The sequence below is a fragment of the Crocuta crocuta genome, unplaced genomic scaffold, assembly GCF_008692635.1.
Source record: "Crocuta crocuta isolate KB4526 unplaced genomic scaffold, BGI_CrCroc_1.0 scaffold14, whole genome shotgun sequence".
Taxonomy (NCBI): domain Eukaryota; kingdom Metazoa; phylum Chordata; class Mammalia; order Carnivora; family Hyaenidae; genus Crocuta; species Crocuta crocuta.
Genome location: NW_027530209.1, coordinates 3,176,711 through 3,196,687, shown reverse-complemented (window position 1 = coordinate 3,196,687; position 19,977 = coordinate 3,176,711). Strand labels below are relative to the sequence as shown.

The 19,977-nt window shown below is 42.1% G+C and overlaps 1 protein-coding gene across 1 annotated transcript in view; it reads right to left on the bottom strand.

The window, feature by feature from the left end:
* SLC25A13 (solute carrier family 25 member 13) overlaps positions 1 to 19,977 on the bottom strand; it is a 184,552-nt gene that overhangs the window by 57,622 nt on the left and 106,953 nt on the right. Inside the window, exons 7-12 of the mRNA XM_077765407.1 lie at positions 18,152 to 18,298; positions 16,180 to 16,318; positions 15,354 to 15,447; positions 15,055 to 15,139; positions 11,183 to 11,270; positions 10,521 to 10,679 (exon numbers count right to left, since the gene is read on the bottom strand). Of these exons, the coding sequence (XP_077621533.1) occupies positions 10,521 to 10,679; positions 11,183 to 11,270; positions 15,055 to 15,139; positions 15,354 to 15,447; positions 16,180 to 16,318; positions 18,152 to 18,298 (712 nt within the window). The remainder of the gene's footprint in view (positions 1 to 10,520; positions 10,680 to 11,182; positions 11,271 to 15,054; positions 15,140 to 15,353; positions 15,448 to 16,179; positions 16,319 to 18,151; positions 18,299 to 19,977) is intronic.

Sequence of the window (19,977 nt, the reverse complement as noted above, 5' to 3'; positions counted from 1 at the left end):
ACTATGAGAGCTCTGCCTTCCTTCTCTCTCGAGTAAACCCTTCCCCAAGCTCTGCTCTCACTAGTTTGAGTAGGGCTGTGCTCTTTATAATCTAAATGAACCAAAGCAACACAGAAAACATGAACTATGGGGCAAGGAAAGTGCTCTTATTCAAAGCAGGCAGTGTTCTCTCCTCCTAAACTACATACATTTGTGAATCTTTTACCTATACCATATGAGATAATACAATGTCTCTAATATGACTAGAAGCTTTGTCATTACTTTATGAAAGTACAGCGTTAATTTCCACAGGTAGAATATCAGGGTGCGCTGTTGTAACTACATTTTAACATTTACATTCCCATGTTGCTCTGTATTCAGGTCAGGGACCAAAATGCTTAGTTAAATATTTACTTGCTAGATGTATTTTTCTCATCATTAAATTGTTGACCAAAACCATGGATGGGTTGAGAGCACTGTGATTTAAATGATGATCTCTTGTCTCTATAACTACCCTGTGACAGTCTTTTAAAAAGACTAATAAAAAACAGCCCACAGAGCCGAATGACTACAGTGTTAGGTACAATCACTTCAGCCAGCCTGTTCAGCTACTGAGATTTGTCTTTCTCACTATAAATTTAGTAATGCACCGTGAATAGCAAAAAATAAAACCAAACAAAAGAGAAAAAAAAAACCCTGCATTTAAGACTAAATATAGGGCAGCAAATATTTATTTGTTCAGCAAACATTTACCAAGTGTCTTGCATGCCGGGGACTGGAAGGAACTGGGATGGACGTAGTAAGATCGGTGCCACCCCTGAGAGAGGTTCTCAGATTAGAAGAAAAGGGAAGCCTAGGTGTCTTGGTGTCCCCAAAAGGAGATAAACCACCTTAAAAAAGAGTGGTGAGAACCACAGCCCAGAGGCATCAAAAGAATTATGTGAACATGATGGAGAGCACCAGTTTCCCAAAGGAGGGAGGATGGCATCTAAGAGGAAGAGGTCCCTGACCTAGATCTTTAAGGACAGGCAGTGGTTCACTGGAGGAAAGAGATGTGGGTAGCCCTGCCCTGCGTGCTACCCATGGCAACATGGCCAGGAAGAGGGAATTGTGAGTGAAAGGCCCCCAAATCTCAAGATCGTGGCACATTCTGGGTTAGGGCAAGATCACTGAAGGCTGCGGCTAGACCCGTAGGCCGGGTCAGATATAGCAGCAGTAGGGATAATGACAATGGCTAGTATTGGGGGACACTTACTGCATGTCATGCACTGCTCTATGGGCTTTCTGTGAATCAACACATTTAATCCACTCGAGTCAAAACAGTAACTCAGTCCAAGTTATTTTTATCCCGTCAACAAACTGAAGCTGACTCCCAGGAGCCCGTCCAAGGTCGCTCATCTGTTAGACAGAGGGACAGGTTGAACCAGGCAGTCTGATCCTACCTGGTGCCCTGTACTGCTTCTCTCCCAGGTCACGTGAAGGAGCGTGAACCAAATTCTGTAGACACACGGGGTGGCTTTTAAAGGAAACTTCTAGAGTAAAGTAGTAAAGAGTTCTAGAGGCAGGTGAAGGACAGATGGTAAAGGCACAGACCTAAGACATGGGGAGTAATTAAAAGATTAAAGTAATATAATCAGAGGGCGCCTGGGTGGCTCAGTCAGTTAAGTGTCTGGTTTTGGCTCGGGTCATGATCTCATGGTTTGTGAGTTTGAGCCCCACGTTGGGCTCTATGCTGACAGCTCAGAGCCTGGAACCTGCTTCAGATTCTGTGTCTCCCTCTCTGTCTGCCCCTATCCTCCCCCCAAAATAAATAAATATTTAAACACAAGTAAATGAAGTAATATAATCAGAGGCCCTGAGTTTGACCGAATGAATAACTTCAACTATGTAAGAATGAAACTGAAGTACAGATCCATTCCTAAGACTTGGGCCAGATGTTGGCACATGAGGACACACTGGGTAAGTGCCATATGTGTGGCGACTGGCCTGGCTAAATGGAGAAACAAAGGTGACGGTGGACTGCACTCTGAGCAGCACTGCAGACGTAGGCCTGGACACCGTCATCCCTGGGTAAATAGCCTTCCACAGGGGTCATGATCCGTGGGACAATAGAAAGTCACAGAGGTGGGAATTTCAATAACTTTTCTGGCTCCTTGACTTTGAGGGGGGTGGGCAACATGGCTCAGAAATGCCTAAAAAAGCCCATCTGGCTACGGCACTTCAACACCATCGCACTGAAGTTTAAGGTACATATGTGCATGACATCTGGGTAACTCAGCAGAAAAATCAGGCTCCTAACATAAGATGTTTCTGTTGGATTCTGGAAACTCATTTTAACCATCAGAAACAGAGAATGGATGTGTGTGTTGTTTCTAACTTGTCAAAACAGCAGTCTATTTTCCAACTGCCTCAAATGAAATTTATTAGTGTGGTTAGTTTTCTAATCTTCTCATTTTAGTTCAGCTCCATCAGCACATAGGGCAATGCTTCCCTGGCAAACTTTACCAGAAGGCTGCTAATGCGAGAAAAGATTTACAGGGTACGATATTAATATAGTATTTTGTCTTCAAATTTCATGGGGTTGAGATATAAATCACACTAGCCCTTCTGCAACCCAATAGCAACTGGGCTGCAGTTTTGGGAACAAAGCCCACATCAGGAACCTCTAAATCCAGCTTCATCTGGTCCCCAAAAAGGGGTTCCTGGGAGCAGTGTGCTGGATCAGAGGGCTACTGTGCTATTCTTTACTTAAAAATCTTTCAGAAATATAATTTAGAGCCACAGAGTTGGAAGGGACTAGGAGAGAAACTCATTAATAATGCTTCTAATTGAAGCTATTTATTTCCAATGGCTTGGCAGCAAGTGACTGGCTTGGACCCTGGGTTTTGGAGCTTGAGGGAGATGGGCTGGAATCCCAGGTCTGTACCTTTTTCATGCTGAGTGATCTTGGGAATGTTATTCTTTGAACACTAGATTTCTCACTGGTAAAACCAGGGATGCTAACGATGACTCACTGGTTTATTATAATAATTAAGTGAGTAAATGTATACAAAGAGCTAGATACTATTCGTAGCCTTCATTATGTATTCAAAAATGTCACGTTTCTATCATCAATCTGTTCAAGGCATATCCTTGATTCTCTTCCAGCTTACAAGAGGCAAATCAGCCTGAATCATATTCACAGTTTGGAATTAAGTAAGAAGGATAATGCTGTCCCCATTGCATTACACCCATCCTTAGAAGAGTTGTGCCCAAGATGTGAGGGCACATCTGGTCTGAGAGGGTCTAGTGGCCCTGCTTACTTTATGCAAAGATAAGGAAGCAGTGCAGACATAACACATCTTTACATTTATAAGTTAAAATGTTTCTGTTAAAAAGTTAAACACTGCTCAGGGTGCCTGGGTGGCTCAGTCAGTTAAGCGTCCAACTTTGGCTCAGGTCATGATCTCGTGGTTCGTGAGTTTGAGCTGACAGCTTAGAGCCTGGAGCTTGCTTTGGATTCTGTGTCTCCCTCTCTCCCTACCCCTACCCCACTCACATTCTCTCTCTCTCTCTTTCTCTCAAAAATAAACATTAAAAAATTTTTTTTTTAAGTTAAACTCTGCTCAACCTCTGAAGATAAGCAACTTTCTACCATATAATTTCTGCTGAGCGGCAGAAGAGCCAGGTGATTAAGAGCGTGGAGTCGGGATGCAGGCTGCCACGTCTGAATGCTGTCTCCGTTCTCCATTAGCTGTGGGATTATGGACAACTTACCCAATGTCCTTGTACCTTACTTTCTACATCTATAAAATGGACATAAACACAGTGCCGTCTTCATGGGGTAGTTTTGAAGGTGCAATCAGTTCATATACATAAAGCCCTCCAAGCACAGAGGAAGTACCACAGAAGTGATTTTTGTTGTTGTCTGTTTTTATCTTTATCAACATCACCATCACCGCTATCCTCTTCCTTCACGGAAACTGGAATCTAGGAAGGCTAAGCAGCTCGTCCCAAATCACTAAGGGTTCGGTGACCATGCAACGGCACTCAGTGGAATTCAGCCCCACCACCTCACTGAAGCCCCCGCGTGCTCTGCTCTTGCCTGTTCGCCCTGGTAGACCTACTGCTCCAATGTTCTTCTTTGCTCTGCAAAGGCTTTTCTTCTGGCCTAGGCTGTTCCAGGACCTTTCTCTGGGTCCCGCCTGGCACTGGGCTAGCACCATGCATGGGTCGGCCCCTTCACACAACAGAAGGAGGGTGGATATGTGGTGGACATACACATCATGCCTCCACCCCTCTCTCTCATGCGTGCATGTGCTCGCTCGCTCTCAGATTTCTCGCTCTCTGGATCCTGAATATGAGGCTCTTTAAAAGAACGAAGGCACTGAACGGCAGGGCCAAGTGGCAGGTTATGAGCTGGTGAACAAGTCAGAGTTGGGAACACACTGGGGACTGGGCTCAGGTGGAGCAGCGGGGCAGGAGCTGGGCGGACAGTGCACGGACGAGGGTAGCCACCGTGCGGAAGCCATCCCGACAGGCCAGGCTGTGTGGCTGGATGAGACAGGCGGGGGCACAGACGCCGAGGGACCACAACAAGGAACAATCTCCATAACCGGGGCAGCATCCTCGTCTCAGGTCAGACAAAAACAAGCCCAGCCTGGACAGAGGTAATGCAGAGCGCGCCCCATGGGGCAGAAGGCACTCAGGGCAGAGAGGGCCAGCAGGGTTCAGTAGGGGAGATCAGAGCATAAACTATCCGCGCTGCTCTAGCAAAAGGCACGTGAAGCACACTTTCTTGTGTTATCTAGTTTCAACCCAGAGGAAACCCCTCCAATGTTACGTTCTTACCCCCCTGACCTCCCCGCAGGGGCCACCACACTTGCCCTCATCTTCCCAGGGAGCCCCTCCTTGCTTTCAACATCAGATTACCCTTCATTCGGGAGCTATCAGCACTCTGCACGCCCGGTCTCACAGCTTTTATGCCTGCTCCTAGTTCCATGGCCTTCTCTCTTCACTTGTTCAAGCTTTCTTTCCTCCCTCCTCCTCCAACCGCCCGTCTGTCCGCCTTTGACTCATATTGCCCCGAGGCATGAGGCGTTTCCACCCCCCTCCCCAACTGGCTATCCCCTTTCAGAGCCCTGGGCTCACTCCAGGTCTGGAGCGGGCTCTTGTGTGTGTGTGGGGGGGGGGGGGAGGGGGTAACCCCAAGGTGACTGTGCAGTGGAGCTGGGGAAACAGCAGGGGAGGGGACACAGTGCAGACGTTCAGATTTGAATCATTGCTCATCTGGGTTATGTGTTTTACTGCACATGTCAAGAACCATCTGATATCTCAGCCATGGCTCAGGATGCCTTTGAGAGACTAAGTGTCAAAATGTGAACCAATGATACTGATTATAGGCTAGGAAGGATTTAGTTCCTTGGACTCTTCCTCTGTTTTGGGGCTGGTTTCCTAGAAGTGAAGATCATTGGGAAGAAAGGTCAAATCACCCTCCTTCAGGTTTTCACTCTGGTTGGTACACGGCAACTCCTGCTTACCTATCCTTCCAGCTCAACTAATTCCTTGCTGCCGAAGTTTCATCTGCTCCCCTTGCTTCAGCCTCAGCAATGGCAGCAGCTGGTTATAAATGACCATTCTAGAGGCCCGGAGCTACCTCACTCAACCTTTTCTTTGCTGGGCTTCGTTTCCTTCAATCTTTTCATCATCTTTCCCAAGTTTCTAAGCTCGCCGCCGTTTTCATCTGGCCCTGTCAGGCCTCTGACAATGCACCCACCCACCTTGGTCTGACTTTGTGTTATTTCTGCCTCCCACGTTAACACCCTGTGCTCAGTCCAGTTGGCTCACTGTAGATTTCTGCAGATGTGATTATCCAAGCTCACGGTTTCCTAGAAACAAACATCTGCCTTCTGATCTTTTCAAAACCTTATTACCCTAAATTAAAAATGCAACAACTGACTGAAAAAAATAAATAAATAAATAAGGCTCAAACCCGTCTAGTTCGTGCTCCTAAGAAGCTTCGTTGGACGTGGACAGACACCCAAGACTCCGCGCAGTTCAAGGACTCAGTTGGTTCCAAAACACATGCGTTCTTAAGTTATACAAAACAGTTGTAGAAACTCCAGTCCTTTTATTTTGGTGCTAGATTTTTTTTTTTTTAATTTATTTTTATCCACACGAATTACGCAAGAAGGAATTTCACCATAGACTCATGTAATTTGGGTAATCTCTTCTATAGAGACATTAACCACAAGAGGCCTTGCTTAAATTAGCTGTCTGACAAAACTTCCTTCCAGAACGCAAACATATCAATAACTTCCTGAGATATCACTACAATATCCTCTAGATGTCACCTTGAGAACATTCCAGGATGGAAGACGACTGCTTTTGCACTACACAGACAACCTGAAATAGACCCATTTAATAAGACTTTGCAACAATCAATAGTCTAATTAAATTTTTTTTTTTTTTTTTGTTTTTGCTAGTTACCTCACTGTAACCAGTGCTCCAAATTAAGTTCATGAAATGATCTAATTTCTCTTTCTGGCAGATTTTCTTTATGGCTTCTCCCACCAACAGAAACAAAACAAAAACCTTCCTTTAAGAAGTATTTCTTGTGGATTCTGATTTCTCTTGAATACGTCATTCTCCCCCAAAAGTCCTCCTCCAAGCACTTTCCAGTTTCTAAGGCTGCTCATCTCCTTACCTGAAGCATCTGAGGGAGGAGAGTACAGCAAAGTTTAAAGGCAGAAATTAGTTATTCCTGGACTGGCAAGAGCACTTAATTGGGAATGATTACCCAATCGCTTCCTCTTTAAATTTTTTTAGATGTTTTTATTTATTTATTTTTGAGAGAGAGAGAGAGCAGTTGGGGAGGGGCAAAGAGGGAGGGAGACATAGAATCTGAAGCAGGCTCCAGGCTCTGAGCTGTCAGCACAGAGTACAACACAGGGCTCAAACTCATGAACCATGAGATCATGACCTGAGCCAAAGTCGGACGCTTCAGCAACTGAACCACCCAGGTGACCCACAATTGTTTCTCTCTTTAGTACGCCAAGTCCATAGCAGGCCAATAACTGACTCATTTGGTCATGTGGCTCACTGAAACCAAAGGAACTATCAGGTAATTCATTAAGAATTTTAAACACCTTAATTTCTGGCATGAAATCAAGCTGGGGAGTAGGGAGGAAACACAGGAAGACTTCTATAAGTGACTTCAGGGAGATCTGGATTATTTTGGGTGTTATTATTTCCCTCCATACAGATAGACTCAGTCTGGGGGCCTAATTTTCAAAAACTACAGAAAATCCTTGGAACATCAATCGGTTTTTTGTAGAGAAAGCAGTCTACATAATGGAGGTCTGCAGAGTCAGTCTCATAGGACTTCCAAGGGGATCCTTGCTGATCCCCCTGCCCCCTAATAAGAGACTCCCGGAGACAAGGGGACAGGGAGCTGTACAGAGTCATGGATAGTCATACCTAAAAAGCCTCCAATACTAAAATGACTCATGGCTCTCAGGGGTGGGGGTGGGGCACAGGACCGCCCCAAGTCCTCCTCCGAGGACAGTTGCTGCAGTTGCCGACATTCCCCACAGCTGCATTAGCAGTCTCCTTTGGCCGCTGGGGCAGGATCCCAGTGTGCTCCCTGTGCACCACTGGATAACCTCCAGGACTGCAGGCAGATGCTGGCGACTGCCAGAGACAGGAAAGCGAAAAACAACCTGCCGTGGAGTGTGCTCAGGGGTTCCTTGGAAACAACCTTCATTCTAGTAGTGCCACGAGTAATTACTTCTCAGTACGAAAACAGTGTCCCTTTATAGAGAGCTAGATTCTCATTATGGAAAGAAAAGGAGAAAACAGAGGGAGAGAGATGCTTAGTAACTTCCTAAGAGATACACCCTGCAAGCACCTTCTTTCAGGCTTAACTGCCAACTCTTTTTCTAAAATATAATTTTAAATTAGGGGGAGAGACCTTACTTAGGCAACATTCCCAAATTATACTATTCAGGAAATATTACCAATTATATATGTATTGATGCAGAAAAATAGACTCGATATTTCAAAACATGTTTACAAATCCAAGATGTCCTCTGACACCTTCTCACATCCTGCTAGGTGACGTGTTATCAGAGGCAATTCTAAATTCCCAAAATTGAAATTTAAGTTTCCCCTAGAATAAAAGTTTTAAACTGTAAAATTACATGTAATGAGAAATTTATAGTCAAAGAATCACATGTAGGCTGCATTCTATCTTGATTTTGTACGCATGGGTTACAATACTGAATCCCAGGAATACTTCAGGTCTTTGTTGTTTCTATTATAATTTTTGCCAGTATTGACAGATTCCCATTTTCATCTGCTCTCTCTTGCCCAGTGACTAGCATCTACAATAAGTGGTTACATACAATTATTAATTAATGATTATGTGCAAGGAACAGAAGAAGTGGTTCCCATCCAGTCAATAAGAAGAACAGGTCATTTTTATGAAGCAAGATTATAAGTCATTTTTTTGAAACCCTGAACTGCCAATCATCTCTTTTCTCTCAAGATCCAAACTACACAACAAAGTCAAACAAGGTTTTAGAGTACATGTGTTGCTTTAAAATCATTTACTAGAAAATAGAGGAAATCAAGAGGAAATAAACATAGATGACTCCCAGAATTAATCTTAAACTCACAGTCTACTTAGCATCCTTTGATGGAGAACCCATTATGGTTCAGGAACCCAAAACAAGTGAGATAAATGGCTATTTCCAAACCAGAAGAAGGTAAGGACTGCTTCTTTGGTTTTCAAAGTGAATCTCTGTCTCTAATAGGCAGGCTCACTCCCCTTCCCTTGATAGTTAAAACCAGCCCCCCATCCTTCATCTTACACATATAATCACTGAAATAGCAAGAGGTTTGTGGGCTGGCCTGCATTATTGGCTTGGCAGTCAGTACTCAGGTATTCTTTAAGCTGTTCTGTCTATGGGGTTAAAAGAACAGGTCAAGGAAGAAAATCCGGATGCAACCAAGAATCAAGATCTGTCACCTGGGTCAAAGAGGAAAGAGAAGGAACTCAACATTAAATCAAACCAGGTCAACACAAGCATATCAAAGAAATTCAGCAAGACAAAAAGTATTTCTCACAACCCTAAAGGCACTCTTGACATTTAAATTCAATACCAAGGGAAGGCCATAAAAGTAGTCTGTGAAGCAATGGCAAGGCTCAATCGTCCTTCTGGCTTGAGGCTCAAAAGCTCTCCAGGCAGAAAACCCACAGCAACAGATAAGGTGGCAGCCTTTGCCTGAATCACTGCAAAGCAGGCACTGTGACATTAACCTTGTACTACTTGGGAGACATTTCATTTGTGAGGTTTGTTGTCACCAGGAGAGAAAAGTATTTCAAATGGAAGGCAGTGACCCTGCAAGGGTCATCATCAATCACCTGGGGTCAAAGACCTTCCAGATTGTAAGAAGAGGCAGGGGGTGAGAGAAAGAGGGCAGAGAAAAGATCAAAAGGCCTTTGATGGGAGTTATCTACCTACACAATAGAACCTGCAAACTGGAACTTCTCTGGAGTTTAAAACCTCTTAGTTTCTAAGGTGAGAGATTTCAAGAGGGGTCTTCCTTTTTTTAAACTTGGGTGCTTAAGATGAAGACTTGAGTCAGCAGATGGCAGAAGAGGCCTACAGGCCCAGGTCTCCGTGACTGCCAGTTTCAAGGTCTGTCTCTGAAGAGAACTAAAATACTATTTTCTTCTACAGCAAGCACTGGAAGGCAGGGAAGACCCCGCCAGTAGTGCAGCTGCCAAATGACAAAGTGCCTCAGCTTGAACTGCCTTGCAATACTATAGCTGATGCAAAATTCTTCTTTTCTCTTTCTCTAAGGCAATACAGAAAGGTTGGGAAGCCAAGGCAAGCCTCTTTAGGCCAATGCCAATGGAAAGGTAGTCAGGATCTGTGGGATCTTTTCAATTAGTGATGACATACATCTTGTTACTGTTCTCACTGCTTTGTGACCCTTAGATGACTGAAGGATAGGACTTAGATGAAGCGGGACAGGACCACATGTTAGAGTGCTATGTGAATCAACTCCGCTGGGTACAGAATCAGAGGAAGGAAGGAGCAACTTTAATTAAGAGGCAGCAAACGAGGGCTTCAGTGAACTCCTGGTTACCCGCTTGACAGACTTGTATGTAGTATATTCAAGGACAGTCAATATTCCCAGAAGGCTCAGTCCTGTCCCCAAAATGCCACTCTTAGGTGGTGAGTGGAGTTCTTTCAAGAAGACAAACAATATGAGCCTTTTAAAAAAGCCACTGAAGATATTTATAAAAAAAAAATAATTATTTTAAGAAATAAAACGTACTACAGAGCAATATAAATGGCTTTCAGATTATGGGCTGTTTTGATTAGCCATGCCCTAGATGCCTCCAGCCTTCTCCCATTAGCATGGATAATTGAGAATCTGCTACATTTCCACTGTAATGCAGTCTCCCTAATACATTTCAGACACACAGATGAAAAACCAAACTTTCGGCTACTAGTTCACCTTACACAGATTTAGCACATGGCACTAACCTCTATACAGTCCAAAGAAGCCTTCATAGCGTAGCACTTTCTTAAAACAGTCAAAGCTGTTTTTATACATAAGTTCTCCCACAAAAGAGCCGGTTGATCGTTGGTTCTGCATTCGAGTTTTTACCAGATCGATAGGATACACGGCAGTGGCTCCGACAGCTAAAATCAAGTAACATCGGTATTTCAGAAGCAAGAAAGGTTAGTCAGAGGAAAGGGGAAGGTGATCAAAGAGAAGCCTCATGAAGGAAAGAAACAAATTCTGCATGTACAGATTTTAGAACTGTACTAATTTTCCTAATAAACAATTGTGGATTTTCATTCAAGTGTCTCTGATAAAATGATGTCATAGAAGTTCAAAGTTACAAAAACTCATTACCTACAGCCTAACCTTATTATTCACCCATCTTAAAAAAAAAGAAAAAAAAAAAAAAAAAGCCTATCTGTAGATAAGTAAGAGAAAAAGCCACTTCGAAGTCCCTGATCATATGCAGGTATGGGGGGACGTTCCCTTTGCTCTTGTTCCATCTCAGAGGTGAAAACAGGTAACTGGCCTGGAAAGACCAAAGAAGGCTTTGTCCTTTAATACTGCAAGGTGGAAAATCAGAGGAAAAACAATCAGAGGCATAATAGAAATGAAAAATTTGCACTCATCCATGACTAACCTCCAGCAATGGAACCCAGACCAAACCTGTAGGCTGACTCTGCAATCTGCAAGATGACCGGGCGGGCCGAGTCGACAGAGGCCTTCTTCTTTGCACACACGGGAATCGGAGAGGGGAGACAGGAGACAGAAAGAAGGACAGAACAGAAATCAGCACATAGGATTTTTTTTAAATTGCCCACTGGGTTCCAAATTCAGGATACAAACTGAAACATCAAAGAGGAAAGTAGGGTTAGATTCTGTTGTTCTAATTAATGAAAAGCTATTACTGTTGTTAGTGCTGAAAATCAAATTTGAACATAATGAAAACCACTTCGTATCCCCCACCAAATGTTATAAACCTATTTTCAAATGTTTAATTCTTATTAGTGATGAAGGAGATACAAACTTAAAAACATTAATGAGGCATCGTTCATCATCAAGCAAACTGGCAGGTTTGGGAGGTTTTTGTTTATTCATTTTAGTGAAGTGTAGTCAACATACGATATATTAGTTTCAGGTACAAAACGACACTGAGGTACACTGTGAAGTGTTCACCATGATAAACGTAACTACCATCTGTCACCACAGTTTGTTTTCCAATGGCAACACCCAGCCTGGCAAGAATGATAAAAATGGGGCTTCTCAAACCTGCCATTTAATCTAGAATAAATCTGAAGAGAAACTTGTTAATATACACCCAAACTCTTACATATAACCTTTGCCCCCACAATTCTACTTATAAGAAATCAGACTAGAAAATAATCATGAATGTATGTAAACGAGGATCAAGCTATCAGAATGTTAAAAAGCAATACTGTTTTAAGAGCAAAAGCCCTGAGAATAACCTAAATGTCCAGTAACAGAGGACCAGTTAAGTATGTTGCAGTCTTGGGCACCTGGGTGGCTCAGTCGGTTAAGCGTCTGACTTCGGCTAAGGTCACGTTCTCGCGGTTCATGGGTTCGAGCCCTGCGTCGGGCTCTGTGCTGACTGCCAGCTCAGAGCCTGGAGCCTGTTTCAGTCTGTAACTCCCTCTCTCTCTGACCCTCCCCTGTTTGCACTGTCTCTCTCTCTCTCTCTCTCTCTCTCTCTCTCTCTCTCTCTCTCTCTCTCTCTCTCTCTCAAAAATAAATAAAACATAAAAAAAATTTTTTTTTAAATGTTGCTGTCTTGGGGAGCCCTGCTAGCTCAGTTGGAGACATGCGACCCTTGATCTCAGGGGAATGAATTTGAGCCCTGCGCTGGGTGTAGAGATTACATAAACAAACAAACTTTAAACAATGTTATAACCTTAAAATGAAATTATATGTTGTTGCAAAAGAATTATTTAACGTTAAGAAAAATGTTCATAATGTATTAAAAGGCGAAAACAGGTTAAAAAGAAAAACAGCAGGTAGACAGGTATTCAGGATATGATTCTTTTTACGTTTATTAACGTTTGAAATATTTCATGATAATCTTTTAAGAAAAATGTTAAAGACTGCGTGCAATATGATGTTATTTTTATTTAAAATTGTTTGTGGGTATGTGTACGCATATAAAAACACTGTAACATTTTGGCGCTCCCAATACTCAAAGATAACTCAAAATATTTACAGTGGCCCCAACAAGGAGGTTGTCTTGCAGGTCACTGTTACCGTCTCCTCGTTTTTATCGTTTTTCTAAATTCACACTTCAGGCTAATCAGTTGTGATTTTATTGTTCTCTGGACCTATAACTTTTACTGTGCTCTCTCTGGTTTTGATGCCAGAACATCTTAGAGCACTGCATTTTTCTGTCTACATAAACAAAACTAATTTTATGTCACATAAAGTTGTCAAATGAGGGTGGCATATAGTTGGTGCTTAATAAATACCTGTTGAATGAAGAAACACATTCAATAAAATTTGTTTTTCCAAAAGTCACGATAATTAAAATACGTGAATAATGAAAATAATTACCAACCCCAGCTATCAACAGCTGTCAGTGTGACACAATTCTAATACAATGAGATAACTTGGAATCTCCCTTACAGTCATTTAACTGAAAACTGGTTTACATAGAAATACGAATCTTTCAGGAACGTAAAACGTTTCTTCTGCAAATGCCACGGGGTATTTCTAGCTCTATCTCTACATAGATGGAAATCACGAGTACCCTCATTTTGACCAATGCATCCATAAGAAAGGCACTACTTTTTATGTAGATATAAACAGGCAATATTCAGAAAGGTTCAGGCATCAAAACAATGAGTGAACATATTCTGAAAATAATGGATAGGGGTGGGGGTGGCGGATGTACAGCGACCACTAATTCTTCATCTAATAGACAAAATAAACGAAATCCCAGACTTTCATTTAACTTTTTGGAAGCTCAAAATCTAGCAAGCTCATGAGACAAGAAGGAGTCCCATTCCCGCACGTCTCTGTTGAGGACAGAGGCTAGCACAGAGCCTACCAGGTGGATGACCTCCATCGCTTGAGTCCTGTCAATGCTGTCAGGCCTACTGGTGTCCACATAGTAAAGAATATTCCAGGCAAGGCCGCTGTGAATTGCTCTAAACCTCTAAGTCGCAGCCAATCGTTTCCTGCTGTAAATCTCATCAATCTCATCTAACCCTTGCATGGCCAGTATCAACAAGCACCCATCAAAACCTCTCAAAAGTCACAGAGAGCAGGAAGGAAAAATCCTGGGCTACCCTTGCCAGCTGAAGAACAGAAGGAATCTTTAAAAAAAAAAAAAAAAGAAAAGAAAAAAAACCTCTGCTTTTTTTTAATCCCCAAATTTCTGCAACAGCCGGTCGCATAGAGACGAAGAGATAATCATCTGGTAAGCAGTGTTTAAAAATCAAAGGGAGGAGAGCAGTGTTGCTTCTACCTCTGCACGTGATTATACAGTTCTCTCTCCTGCACTCGGGGAAATTGGCTCCCTCTTTTAACAACAGCCAGCTGGTTTTCCAGAGGTGCCTAGTTAGGATTTACTGAGCACACACCCACCACTTTGAGTTACACGCCGCACACAAAACTCGCCAGTGCATTCGGTGTTGGGGGTGGGGGGAGCTGAAAGGAGGGGTGCTGGCTCGAGGCCTGCCAGTCCTAAAAATGCAGCCCGCATCAACCCATTGTGGTCACACTGGCGTCTCTGTACAGACCCAGAGCTCCAAGCCAAAAACTGTTAAGTCTCACAGGATTCAGAGATGGCTTTGCCTTAAAGGAGGTATTTTTCTGAAACGACGCTCGTCTGTGACTGGATTTACTTTACAAACATCGTGTAAGCACAACACATGCTATGAAAGCTTTTATTCTCTAATCCCGATCTATAGAGAGTCGAGCGAGAGTTAAATGAGGAGGGGCCGTGTCTTAAGTTTCTGACTCTCATGACTTCAAGAGATTGGTTTCTGTTAACCATAAAATAAAATTTCGCATTCCTCAAATTGTTTCCACATAACTTATGAATCCTTTCGCAGAGAAAAGAAGTCTAAGAGCCTTCAAACTATTACTCCAGACTAAACAAAATTATCTCATTTTGATAGTCAGAAAACCGGGAGGCACGGCAGTTACACGATGAGCTGATGAAGGTCTTCTCTTCGGAGCAAGGACGGCTTTTCGTGAGCAACGCGCTGCTTCACCGGGACAGTGACACCAAAACGGAACTCCTGTCCCACTCTCTCNGGGTGCGAAGATAAGATTTCCATGCAGTTAGGGAATCACCGCGTCTTGGAAAGTAACTAGTGTCTATTAACCAGAACCTTTCTAAAGTAATTTCTCTTTGCAGCCTTTTGAAATTGTCTGGATTCTTGGAGTGTTAAATTGGAAGGTCAGATACCTGTGCCAACAAGGCACCAGCAAGTAGAAAGGGTCTGGGGGTGCTCTACGAAAGAAACATAAGGAAGCAAGTTTGCTCCCTTTGCCCACCTGCCTCTGGGCCTCAGCCAAGTTGAAAGGCAAAGTCCCCTCTTCCAATGGAGCAATTCGTTCAATGTCTGCCAAGGTCATACGTCTGGAGGGGAACAAAAAACAGGCACAAACAACAACAAAATACAAGTTTATTTTCAGTATGGAATTTTAAAACGTTCCCTTTTTTCCGCCCCCATATTTCAGAGTCCTCTTTAATTTGGCTTCTTTTTCTCCCAGTTTGCTGCCCTCCTCCCACCCCCAACTCCTAACCTCCTTTTATTAAGCTAATTAGAAAAAAAAAAAAAAGGCCAACTTACCCCCGTGGCTCATATAAATCTGCTAACTGAAACAAGATGTCAACTTCCATGGGTGTAACCTGACCAAATTTCTGAGCTGCCAGAACAAACTCCTCTGTATGGAAAAAGAGTTAAAAGGGAAAGACTCAACAAGGAAGAGCCACTAAATGCAGTGTTAACTCAAGGCACTGGAATGAGTGAACATCACAAAACTTTATTATCACAGAATTCAGGTAAATCCAAATAGGATAAGAATTTTTGCAATTCTTTCATTTGTCTGGAAGAAGTGTGCAGAATAATTTGTCTAATATTGACTTTAAAAGCTTGGTGTCTCATCTGAAGGTTATGAATAAACGACACAGTATGTTATTCAAATTGCAGGTCTGAGAAAACAAGGAAGCAGATACGAAACTACACAGGCATCAGTCCTGGGAAGTTATATTAATGACACTGTGGAATTTTTAAGGGACTTCTCAGTTTAAAAAAAAAGAATCCCATTAAAATGCTGATACCTTGTTCTGAGGTTGTCACCAGTATTAAGTTTACGGAATTCCTCGTGTACTTTTGAAGGCTGAAAACTCAGCTCAGGTTTAGCATGATTTGAAAACATTTAAGAAATTTTGCATGGTCCCCTCATTCAAAGACTGTCTTCGTTTATTTAAAACCTGCTGAAGACTTTTGCTTTTGTTTGTCCCATCAAAGGATGGAGAACACACATGTAACATATGGTTAATATGTGTCAACGGGATAGAAAAATCTATTACATTAACTCTCGGTTGCCTTCTTCACCCTAATAATAATGTACCAAGATACTTGTAGGCAAAAATTCAGATTTATTCTCACTCACCCTTAGTCACCTCTACATCTTTCCTGTTGCCAGCCAGAGTGCTGTAGATCTTTCTAATGAGTTCCATGTTGTTAAGGAGCGAATTAAATCCATTAAAATAGGAGAAACTAACTTGATGGGATGTAGCACCTCCAGCAGCCTCAAAATAAGGGGAAAATAAGAAATGGGAGAAGAACAATAAACGAAAGATTTATAGAATGAAGAAGATTCTGAAGTACATATATCAAATGATAGTTTTAGAAGTAATCAAGAATGCATGTATAAGTAGAAATGGCCATAAGTATTTTCTTTTCACATTAAAAAAAAAAAGCTATAAGTGCATTTTAAAAGTAACTGCAACTAATCATGACCAGAGCTTACATTCTCCACACACAAGTCCTGGAAAACTAAATAAATACGTGTGTAGGATTATAACAACAGGGCCAGTAGTAATTTACAGAGTTCAAATTTCAATTGGAAATGTTTTATAAGTTTGTTTATTTCATCTAATGAGCAATTCTGAGAGGCTCAGACATGCACAACTACACTATACGCATGTACACGTGTGTGTGCTTATATATGTAAAACTATATTATACCAACACAAACACAGTATGAAAAGTGGTCAAGCTACCATTAATATCATGATCTGTCACGTTGCTTATAACTAGCAATAAATACTCATTTAAGTCCAGACTTTACATCGGTGGGATTTCTAGCAAACAAGCGTATTACGGTAAAATTATGAGATGTCATGTGCTTTGATGGGAGTTAAAACTGGCCAGGATTCTGATAATCAGAATTTGTAAGAAACCGTATTTTTTTTTCACAAGGGTTGGGGGAGAGGGAAACAGATATCACGTCCATTATGAATGGAACTTCAGTTTGGGGTTTCAAATTCTATCCTTCCCTAACAAGGCAAAATATTTTTATTAGGAAAGCACTTCTTTATAAGGTAACAACCACATAAATCTTCACTTAGTAATCATTTAAAATAGCTGACATAAGAGTTTAAAGTGGAGTAGCGAAGGGCAGCGGGAAGAAAGAAAGTGAGTTAGATTAACACAGTGCCAGAGTGGAAAAGGCCTTGTCAGATTTCCGTGCCTCCAAAAAGAGGCACCAGGGGAGAAAAAAAGTGAAAAGCTACCCTGAGTTCCTGCCTATGGTAAAGCATTGTGGGAAACCCAGAGCATGGCGAAAACACCCCAAAAGTCTTCTCCCTGAGACTACCAAAGCACAGTGTAAGGGTTTCCAAAACGGCGTGACCGTCAGAATGACCTGGGAAGCTTTGAGATTAGATTCTAGGACCTCACCACCTGTAGATGATAAATCCGGAGGCCTGGAAGAAAACTTAGTTATCTGTACTTTTCCTAAGCATCCCTGGAGATTCTTATGCTTGTGACCAAGGCTTGGGAACCTCCAGCAGAGAATGTCGTAGGACACCTTCAGGTCAGTGAGGTAAGGAGAGGGGCTGGGCGCCCCACTAAATGGAAGCTACAACACAGGACAGGGCCCCGCCCATCCTACGTGCCACTGCTGCCTCAACACACACACGGTGAATGAACGAGTGAATCTAAAGTTTACAGTTTCTGTTCTGTTGACCAAAGAAATACACCTGCGTGTACTATTTTTTTTTAAAATGTTTTGTCTTGGGGAACAGATAAAAGTGAAGATTAGCATTGGGCATACCTCCAGATATAAAGCAAAATTAACATGAAATTATAAAGTTGTTTTTACTTTTTTTCTTAAAACCAGTTAATAAGTTTCTTTGAGATAGTCCGTGTTATCCAGGTACCAAATCAACCTACACACTAAAACTAGCCAAAACACACTCTGTTTCTAAGTCTGGTAATATATGGGATCACATTAAGAAAATGTTAGTGTTTTAAACTGAAAAAACTCTACGTATTTTTTAAGAATTGTTTTAAAGTCCTTGTTTACTGAGCTTTTGACAGGTAAAATACACCGCTTCATTAGGGCAAGTTACAACTTACAGCTACTAGACATTCTTCTACAAAAGGCGTCAAGACATGGGGGCGGATGGTGACCATGATGTCTCGGAAGTCAATGGCTGTAACTTTTCCAGTCCTGGCATTGTCCCTTTGCACAAAGGCTTGCTTTGCATGCTCCAACTGTATTTCCTACAAAAAATGCAAGTGGAATAACTTAAGTTTCTCAATTACTATAAAAATCTGCTCAATTGCAAATTAGGGTGAAGAAATACAGATTATATCTTGATTTAACACAACTCACCTACTTGTTAAATAACACCTTCAAGCTATCATCTTCTTCCACAGAGAGAACTTTCCTCAGACCTATGAACATGTCTTGTTCATGAAGAAATGCATTCTACCTTAAATCTCCTACCCAGAGAAACCAAATCACTTCCATGCTCTGCTAGAGTCCAAGGACACAAAGAAAATAAAAATTGGAATGAAGTTTGGTAGGTTCAAAGGTATGTCCAAACCCAACTTTGGTGATGCAGGTGATCCAATGAAAAACATCTTGAGGACATTAACCTCCCTCCAAAGAAGACAGAAAAATTCTTATTAGTAACCTGCTACACAAATGTGTGATGTAACACCAAACCGAAAAGGGTGGTTCTCCTCTGGAATATGCTATTCTGCTAACATGTAGTTTCCAAACCTTGATGCCTTTGGTACCTTGGGCGGGTTAAGCCTGTGTCATGGGGAGCTGCCCTGTGCATCCCTCTCCTATCTCCTTCCACTAGATGATGGTAGTCCCTTCACACCCAAGAGCACAACAGCAGCAAAAAATGCCTCTGGCAGGCGCGCATGGGTGGCTCAATTGGTTACACGTCTGCCTCCCGATCTCAGCTCAGGTCTTGGGCCCCACACTGGGCATGAAGCTTCCTTAGAAAGAAAAACAAAAAAGTCTCCAGAGAGGCCCACTGGTCCCGAAAAAGGGCCCCTGCTCCAGAATTAGGAACTGGATGGTATGTGGGTCAGAGGTGGCACACCTGTAGCAGTACCACTATTGTAAATCATAGGATCTAAAGATAGGAAGCCTGATTTAAATGTCCAGCACTATTCACAGGAAGTAAGTATATATAGATAATAAACAGCCTCCCATCAAAACCCATCATGTGCCATGTAGGAGAGGCATCCCTTCCGCAGACAGCATTTTATTATCTCTCTCACAACACTGCCCATTTCCCAAACAAGTCCTTAGAGTGAGATCTAATCTCCAGGTGCCTGGGTGGCTCAGTTGGTTGAGCGTCAGACACTTGATTATGGCTCAAGTCATGATCTCATGTTTTGTGGGTTCAAGCCCTGCATCGGGCTCTGTGATGACAGTGAAGAGCTTGCTTGAGATTTTTTTTCTCTCCCTCTCCACCCCCCTTCCTCTCAAAAAAAAAAAAAAAATAAAAGGGAAAATAAAGAGTGAGATCTAATCTTTAGGGAATTAAAAAGCACCGTTGATGTGGTTTTCAAGGACTTCAAATTATTTAAACAAAAAGAAGTTTAATTAGCTGATAGAGAATACTATTCTTTTAAACTTTGGCTAGATAATGACTTAGAGTAGTGTTTAAAAAACCATCCTTATGACATACTGCAAACTAAAGCACAGCAAGTGACACAGCCTGACGGTGCTTAAAAGTGCTCTATCTATCTTCTTTTCCCCCTGAAAGGTGGGAGATGAAGGAAGCTTGGTAAAATAGTGATAATAATTGAAGCTGCACATTGGGGACATGGTGGGTCACAGTATAATATACTTTTCTACTTATGTATAATTTAAAAATGTCTACAATAAAAAATTTTAAAAGATAATACATTAGTAAGAATCAGAGTTCTTACCC